We start from the raw sequence: 9,459 nt of genomic DNA on the forward strand, positions 1-9,459 counted from the left end.
GGATATCACCATGTGCAGCAATTTGTTCACGGAAAACATCTCGTTTCGGCGGTTCAATTAGAATATGCTCTTCATGATCAACTGTCTCAAGTGCACGAATCTCACAGAACTCCGTCTGCGCTCCATCAGTGGTCTTCAGATATACCCGACTCAATGCATCTGCAATATGCATGAGTGTACCTTTCTCGTATTGCACATTAAGGTTACTTTTGTAGACCCAGCCGCATTCGCTGCATACGCTTGGGTGACTTGTGAATTTCTTTTTTCAATACGAACTTCAATGGTTCATGGTCAGTCTCAATAGTGACTAGGTCTCGCCGGTAGATGTATTGGTCGAACTTGTCACACGACCAAGTGATGGCGAGCATCTCTTTCTCGATTTGTGCGTATCGAGATTCCGTATCGGTAAGAGCTCGGGAAGCATAACAAACAGGCTGGCCATCTTGCAGCAATACAGCCCCTAAACCAGGCTGGCTTGCATCACACTGGACAGTAATTGGCTTGCTTACATCATAATAGTGAAGAACAGGTGCCTCCGTCAGAAACTTCTTGATTGTATTCATTGCGAGGGAGTGTTGTGGCAACCACTGGAACTCCACATTCTTGTCTTCTAGGCGTCTGAGTAGCTCTGTCATCTCTGATAGGTGAGGCATGAACTTTGCAAAATAGGTCACCATCCCAAGGAATCGCTTCAATTCAAGATAGGTCACCATCCCGAGGAATCGCTTCAATGCAGTGACATCCTAAGGTTCAGGCATCTGCAATATGGCCTGGATCTTCTCAGGGTGAGGCCTTAGGCCCTGAGAAGTGAGTAGGTGGCCCATGAATTTCACGCTTGACTGGTGCCGTTTCACTTTGGCACGATTCAATTTCAGGTTCACAACCGGCGGCATTTCTCGAGAAAAGCGTGCTCACGTCTTTCAAGACTGTAATTTACTCCTCGGTCACTATTACCAAATCCGACAATCAGGAAGTCGTCTGCTATCACTTCCACTCCTTCCAGATCCTCCACAAACTCGTGCATGGTGCGTTGCCACACGTCAGGCGCTGAACAGATGCCAAATGGAATCCTGTTCCATCGATACCGCCCAAATGGTGTATTGAACGTGGTTTTGTAACTAGACTCAGTGTTAAGACGTTTCTGCCAGAAACCATCTTTGGCGTCTACAACGGTGACCTTCTTTGCTTGTGAAAGTCGGGTTGCAACTTCCTCCACTGTAGGCATTTGGTAGTGCTCTCGACGGATGGCTTTGTTCAAATCGTGAGGGTCAAGGCATATACGCAACTTGTTGGGTTTGATAATGACCAACATACTGGAGACCCACTCGGTTGGTTCAGTTACCGAGGTGATGACGTCACTGGCTACTGTCTCATTCAGTTTCTCTTTGATCTGGTCTCGTAAAGCCACTGGTACACGGCGAGGCGGATGTACCACGGGTGGCACTGCATCATCGGTGACTATGTGGTACTCGCCTGAGAGGTCCCCCAGGCCTTGAAAAACATCCTTGTATTCATCTAAAAGATCAGCAATTCCTGTTATTACAGCGACACCCGGGATCGAATCGAGACCGTAGGAATTTGATGCAGTTGTGCTATCACAGTCATTAATTGTGACAAGCCCCAGTTCTATACAGGTGCTATAGGATAACAGTGGTGCAAGATCATCTTCTGTGATGTGAAAAGCAACACATCTCTTTTCCCATGACGCTATATGGGGAGTTCTGTCGACTCCATTATCCTGTATCGTTCATTTGTATAAGTTTCTATAAACTTGTGTGAGCAGTGATTGACTTTTTTCAAATCAATGTCCCCTGTGACTCGCCGGTAATCCTTCAGCGAGAGGAGTTTGCATTCTGCACCTGTGTCTAGTTGGAATGTCACCTGACTTTGACTGCTTGGCTTGCCAACTTCCATGGTAATCATTGCACGCGAGCCACCCCCAACTTGACTGATACGAAAGACTTCTTCAGTTACTTCTTCTGCAGTGTTTATGTGTGGGGTAAGTGATCGGCACTTTGCCTTGAAGTGGTTCTTTTGTCCGCATTTATGGCAGGTTTGACCATAGGCAGGGCATTGGCGATTTACATGATGATACCCACAGAATCGGCATTCTGGCCGCTTTCTTGAGTTTAGTCCTTGATTGTTCTTGTTTTCTGTTTTAACCGCGCCAACTCTCTCCTCTGTTCCGCTGGTAATCATCTTTAATTGCTGACTGGTCTGCTCTGCGGCTTTGCATACATCGATTGCTTTAGACAAAGTCAGATTGTTTACTCGTAAGAGGCCTTCTCGTACTTTGTCATCTCGGAGCCCAAGGACCAAACGGTTACGTAGAATCTCACCCGGTGTGATTTCGTCATGAGCACAGTTCTTGGAAATAACACGCAACTCGGTCACGTAAGCACTTATAATTTCGCCTGCCTCTTGTTTGCGATGATTGAAACGATAGCGTTCGTAATTTACCTGAGTGCGAGGTTCGCAATATTCAGCAAATTTGGTTAACACATCCTTAATACAGTCTTCTTCTGACCTTCTCTCCAAACAAACGTATCAAACGCTTTGACAGCATCTTCTCCGATGACCGATAGCAATGCTGACACTCGAACAAGAAGGTTTTGCTAAAAGCAGGCCCGCGGCCCAGCGATCCGCGGCCCACGGCCCACAGCCTTCTGCCCGCGGTCCGCGACGGCCCAGCGGCTTGCCAGCCCGAAGGCCCAGCGGCCCGCAACGGCCTGCGACCCGGAGGCCCAGTTCTGATCCACAGTCTTTTTTCGTCCAGCGGTAAATCCACGCACATGCACAGATCTGCATCGGATTTGGGCGTACAAAATGGACGTCAGTGAGTTTGAATTCTTTGATCATTTAATCATTTGAATCCTTGTTTCTGTTTGTTGCATGTTGTTTAGATAAAACGTTTTGATTCACTGTTCATTAGTCTCTTTAAAGAAACCGATAGCACAATAGAGGACTTTCATTATCGAACGATGTAAGTTATTTTTAAACCACACTTTGAAAGTGAAAATATCATAACAACCGTAAAGGAAAAGAAAATATGAACCAAGGGTAAAATTGAAGCACAACACAAACAACAAATTTGAATTTCTTGATGGCGGGGTTTGATTTTTTCATTTTTCGCCATGATCGAAAAGTACTCCTTTTTTTACATCCGAAATATTGTACCGTATTTCTTCGCCCAACCTCGAATAAGGAGCTGCCTCCTCGATGTCCGACGGCGTAACGTCGGCAAATCGATCGGTCGCCCGACTGAGAAGCAGAGTTCGCTTGTTGACCTTAGTGACAATGAGATTGAAATCGAGTAAGTACCACTAAGAGACTTACCCGAACACAGAGTTTCCTTAATTTACAAAAACCTTCAATGAACAGTTAAAATTCTGCTACGTGCTCAAAATGGTGCAAATTTAAGAAGTGCCCAGCCTCGAAGAAGAGCCCACCGCCCAAGAGGACCAAATATTTAATAAAGGCTGATAGTTTCTAAAGAAACTGTTTGGGGCTGCGTCGGTGGGGGTAACGAAATAACTTCAATATATCAATATATATCACGTCAGCTTTTATAATCGTAACGGTGGTCAATTTACCATTTCAACTTTTTTGATATATTCAAATATTTAATAAGCGCCCAGGGAGCTTACCGTATTCGAATAAATACGGTAATTACATCGCCGGAAAGCAATGTTTGAGAACACGCTTTCCTTTTAGGGTGGAGTTCCTGTGAATAGATCGACATATCTCTGTATAGAAAAGATTCGCAGTTCACATATCGCATCACTTATAATATTTTCACTTTCAAAGTATGGTTTCAAAACAACTTTCATCGTTCGATAATGAAAGTCCTCTATTGTGCTATTGGTTTCTGTAAAGAGAATAATGAACAGAGAATCGAAACGTTTTAATCTAAACAACATGCAACAAACAGAAACAAGGATTCAAATGATTAAATGGTCAACGAATTCAAACTCACTGTTGTCCATTTTGCACGCCCAAATCCGATGCAAATCTGTGCATGCGCGTGGGTTTACTGTTGGACAAAAAAACTTCGGAAAATCAGGACTTGGCCACCGGGCCTTCGGGTCGTAGGCCGTGGCGGGCCGCTGGTCTATCGGGCTGCCAGGCTGCTGGGCCGTCGTGGGCCGTGGGCCATGGGTCACGGGCTTGCTTTTAGCAAAACCCCGAACAAGATCCTCTTGCTTATAAAACCCGCCGCAATTTCATATCGTTGCCAAACTTTCTTCTACTTTTTCCAATTACTAGCCAGATTGTTATCCCCTATCAGCGGTTTTGGCGGCGGGAAATTCGCCGGAGGCAGCATAAACGGAGTAGCAGCCGCGAGTGGCGTTTCTTCAGCTTCCGTCATCACGAAAAGACAAGATGGCGGCCACAAGAAATATATTTCACTCTTCAGTCGAGTGTTTACTCACTCCGACGAAGGGCTAACGCTCGAAACGTCAGCTTTTGTAATCATTACGGTGGCCAATTTACCATTTCAACTTTGTTGATATATCCAAATTATCTCGTTACTCCCACCGACGCAGCCCCAAACAGTTTCTTTCGAAACTATCAGCTTTTATTCATGTTTACTCACAAGCTTGGCGTTCGGCACTTCTAAATTTTCAAATCATCCTCTAGCGAAACTCGAATCCCACTCCTGACACCATGTTGCGTTGCGATGACGATAAAATCACAGAGCTACGGGTTAAAAGTGCAACAGGACTTTTTTTAATGACGATTCCGGGTTTCTTGTAACACGTCGCTGGTGTGCCATGAGGCACGACGGATTGTGTGACTTCTGATCACATGACTATAGTCACGCATGTCACGCCACATATACTACTGCGAAGATCGCTTTCATAGTCACTATACACCTAAATGATCTGTTTACACTTCAGCGACACTGATTACCACAAGTTACCAACCCAGCAGATGTCATTTCGTACCTGGACCTGGCGAGTTCAATTTTGTCATTTTCTCCGCGGCTCCTAGCATGGACCACTTAGGGGTTCCGTCGGGTCCCAGGCTGGTCACGAGACCTGGGCTGTTGAAACTCTTGATGGGCTGCAACCTTGGGCCTAAGCTATATGCAGGATTGCGAGGTTTGGTTATGTCATGGCCATTAGATCTGCACAGGGTTTTCAACATGTATCTTGTAGGTCCAGGACCACGTTCCCTCGCGGCGATTTGCGGTAACTTTACTACTTGACCGTCTCTACTATACGGCATTTTCGCAAGATTTTTCGGTTGCGCGCTTTCTACTTTGCAGTCAATACACTTGTCGGACGCTCCTAGGTGAACATTATTTATCTTCGTTAAGCCGCCGTCATGCAATTTTCAATCAACACCATTTGCTTTGTTGTTAGACGCCCCAAAGGACGTACGTGTTTACTTTTTCAAAATTTTTACAAAATGTTTTCTTCTTCTCATATCACTGGGATTCCTTCTGTCTCGCCTTTTTTCTATCCTTAAAGTTGCATGCAGTATATTATTTCAGGGTTCACTTTCCAGGTAAAGTCAGTTTGTCATTATGTTAATACTTTAGCAATTGAGATGACTACCTCTCTCTCACTTTAGTTAACACACAATATGCTGGTATTACTGAACGCAAGAAGTGTCTGGTTATCGTTCATCGCCACTCTGCCATTCGCTGCCGTAAGCAGATGCTTATTGTGGAAAAATTAAATTAAAATAGTGAATTAGATAGAGTAAATTATTTCAAGTGGGTAACATTTGAGAGTGGATAGAGCGCTGGACTGTTGTGCGGGAGGTCGACGGTTCGAGCCCCGGCCGGACCAATACTCAAGGTCTTAAAATAATTGAGAAGAATATGCTTCCTTTCTATAACATCAAGGTATGGTTAGATATTCTAGTATTCTCGGATAGGGACGAATAAATGGAGGTCCCGTCACCTTCAGAAGGGGTAGGAGACGTTAATTTCCCACGCACGATATTACTGTGTGATGGATGTCCTTCCCCGGGGTGGGATGGGTGGGTTGAGTTTCGGTGGATGAACCTGGTAAGGGGCTACGTGTCCTACTTCTGCCTTTAAAAGAAAGCACACACAACCCACAATTCCTCTATTCGCTCCGACGAAGGGCTAACGCTCGAAACGTCACCTTTTATAACCGTAACGGTGGCCAATTTATGATTTCAACTTTGTTGATATATCCAAATTATTTCGTTACCCCCACCGACGCAGCGCCAAACAGTTTCTTTAGAAACTAGCAGCCTTTATACGTGTCCTATTGTTCTTCCACCTGTACAATGTACAAATCTTTAGAAACAATCTTTAGAAACAAAGATCTTTGACAACTATGGACGGGCTAAAACCATTTATTTATTTATTTATTTATTTATTTATAAGCTTCGCCAAAAACAATTTGGCAGGAGAGATCTCACAGAGCTAACGTTCCATTAATATAACGAGACTCCTACACAATCAAAAAATAAAAAAATAAAAAAAAACAATTACAAATTACAATTACAAATTACAATCGAGTGGTAGGAATTATGTGATTAGAAATAGTTAACTAGCAACAGAGTTTGGCTAGTAATGCTGTTAGTATTTTATGCAGACACTTTTGATGGCACTGAGACTGTTTCTACAAGCATTATTAAATGCATTATTGGCCGAACGACTGAGTAATGGTTAAGTATTTCGGGAAGTAGCCGTCGTCCATAGAAATATGCATAGATACAAAAAAGAAAAGAAAAACAAAAAAGAAAAAAAAAAGCAGACCAGAATTGACGAAACCGCCTCTTTTAATTCTAGATCCCTTAATGGGGAATGAACGAAGTCATCTGCAATTTCGGACTTTCCCTCCCCTTGAATCTAAGAGTTCTGCTCGGACATTTAAGTGTTACTTTACTAGCGGTAGGATTCCGTCAATTCCGCACAGTTCCAGGCGCGTAGCGTGGTCATTTTTTCAAGTACGCACAAGTACATATGATCTAGAAACCGAAGTAAACTTAGCGAAAGATACTGCGTTCTTTATTTCTTGTTCGAAATAGTTCTGTGAATACGAGGAAAGAACAAAACGTCTTGCCCTTATTTTGAGCAAACTTGGCGCAAACACAACATTGTTTTCAAATTTTTCTGGTCACTACAAGTACGCACATGCGTATATGCGTATAGGACGCCTGAGTTCCGTCTGATTCCCAAGGTTCTTCCTAGTTTCGGATGATTCTGTTCAATTTTCAGCCGGTTTTTCAATCATGGACCACTCCGACTGTTTTGGGCGATTCTCTCCTTCGGAGGATTCTGTTTTATTTTGGACGATTTCGGCTTATCGCTGAGGATACCATTTTAGAGTCCCGAAGGATCCTGTCCTATTTTGGACGGTATCGTACGATTTCGGACGTTTCCCGCAGCCAACACTGATTTCGAACATTTTACCCATAACACCCTGCTACCTGCTAGGTTCTTGTTCTCTGTCCAACGGTAAACACACGGTCAAAATGGCGGGAGGAAATGAGATGCAAAATCATTCAGAAAGGCCAAGACAACCTGCATGCTCAAACCAATTACCTACAACGTATACACAGTGGGAAAGAATTGCTATGGAACAAGTGCTTTAGTAATTTATTTCATCACCAAGAACCCTACAAAAAAATACTAATTCTGAATGCGCTAAATGTCGGGAACATTACATATCTGACAATTTTGACGAAATTTTTTAACAGATATTTGCTATGTTAGGGTTTCACATAGAGCGGAGCTGTTAGTTTTGACAGCCATCTAAGAGAAAGGAAAATCGTCTCCGCGTAAAATTCGCAACAATGAAGCACAGACCTCGTTTTAATTTTTGGAAATGTTTGTTTTTGTTCGCCGCTTTCCTTCCTTGGAGCGAAGGAAACACTGCGAAGTTCTTCGGCGTTGGTGCAATGTTATCCTCTCCAGACCATGAGAAAATCTTCGAGGAAGCCGTTGGGAAAATAAACGACAATTCAAGTGGTTTACTAAGGGCAGTAAAATTAAATGGAAGCTCTTACGTTTTGAGTTCAAATCCCATTCGCTCGGCTCTTGATGCCTGCGAGAATTTGGTAGCCAAAGGAGTAGTTACTATCATAGTCAGCCACCCAAAAGATGACTTTTCGCCACCAATTTCAGTCTCGTATGCCTGCAGTTTCTACCAAATTCCGGTTATAGGAATTTCAGCGCGACAAACTATCTTCTCGGACAAGGTAAGATGAGAATTTTAATTATATTAGATAAATTACATTTTGAAGTACAGTACATATTATATTCTACAGTAACCATTTTCCTCAAACTGAAAGTTACCTGAGTAACATTTTCAACTCAAATTAACAAATATGTTGTGTTCCGCTTGCCTCGTTATTTCCAAAGGAAAAACATCGAAGTGGCTCAAAATCTGTTTTATCAATTTGCGAAATGACACTGCAGCTGACGCGACCATTTCTGATACTCTTAAAACTCAACAAGTGAGGTTAACGAATTTCTGTGATGATGACTTAGTGGAGTATTCAGTGGTGTCGAAGACGTGGTCAAGTAACTTTTGAATTTATATGAAAATATAAATGTACATGAATATTATGTGGTTAAAATGTTCCCTTGGTGTAGAATTTTTGAATCAGGTTAATTTGCTTGAATCCACTGTCTCGTATTGCAGTAAAGAGTCACGAAATCGGGAATTTTTTTTGCCGATGTGACAATTATAAACCAAGGAAAAGTTTGTACAGTATCTTATAATTTGCAGAACACTCATGGAAAAAGGGTAATTAATTTTAGATGACATGGTTATGGTTAAGATGTTTTGTTATATTGGAAAGGAATTTTCCAGCATACTGCAACCTGAGGGATCCGAACATGGTAACACTCGAGAAAGTTTTAAAAGCTATATGAAATAAATCTAGCTCTTAGAAATTCACTAAGTGCTTTAAGTAAGGTCAAGTGAGATATAGAAGAAGATAAGCCTCTTTATTGCATTTTATTGCAAAATGATTGTATTATAAATTCATAACCGAGGGATGTCAAGCTTTAGGCAGTCATTGATTAGGAAGTACAAATTATACATTTTTTTTGGCAGCATCAAGATCATTATGATGATAAAGCTGAATAAGGTAGTAATGCTAAGTTTGAATTCACAAAAATATCTTTCATTTTGCATAAAATCTGTGGGAGTAAACAGTGGTACAAACATCATCACCTAAAGCTGTGCATATACTTATATTGAGTTCCTTTTGATATCTCATCATTTTTTTTTTAAGATTTAAAAGAACTTAGCTCCACAATAGTTTTTTTTCCTTCAGATGTTTGTTGAGTACTCCAAGTTCAGGAGCAACTTGTAATATTTTTTTGTGACATAATCTTTGAAATCCCTGAATTCTTCATAAATTATTAAACTCCCACTTCCCTTTAAAATAATATGTAAATATGTTAGTGTCTGTCTTTTGAAAATTGTACCTTGTAACACATTGGATTTTTTAATTTGC

General features: G+C 42.0%; 1 protein-coding gene across 2 annotated transcripts in view; it reads left to right on the forward strand.

The window, feature by feature from the left end:
- The first annotated feature begins 7,451 nt into the window (after positions 1–7,451).
- LOC111326401 (glutamate receptor ionotropic, NMDA 1) overlaps positions 7,452–9,459 on the forward strand; it is a 12,512-nt gene continuing 10,504 nt past the window's right edge. The window contains exon 1 of one of the 2 annotated variants that reach the window (XM_022930385.2): positions 7,452–8,190. In XM_022930385.2, coding sequence (XP_022786120.1) covers positions 7,786–8,190 — 405 coding nt within the window. In that variant the 5' untranslated portion in view covers positions 7,452–7,785. Of the gene's footprint in view, positions 8,191–9,051; positions 9,088–9,459 lie in introns of those variants that run through there. The other variant, XM_088744586.1, reaches the window with a different exon arrangement.

This window comes from Stylophora pistillata, chromosome 1 (genome assembly GCF_964205215.1).
Source record: "Stylophora pistillata chromosome 1, jaStyPist1.2, whole genome shotgun sequence".
In the NCBI taxonomy this organism is placed as follows: Eukaryota; Metazoa; Cnidaria; class Anthozoa; order Scleractinia; family Pocilloporidae; genus Stylophora; species Stylophora pistillata.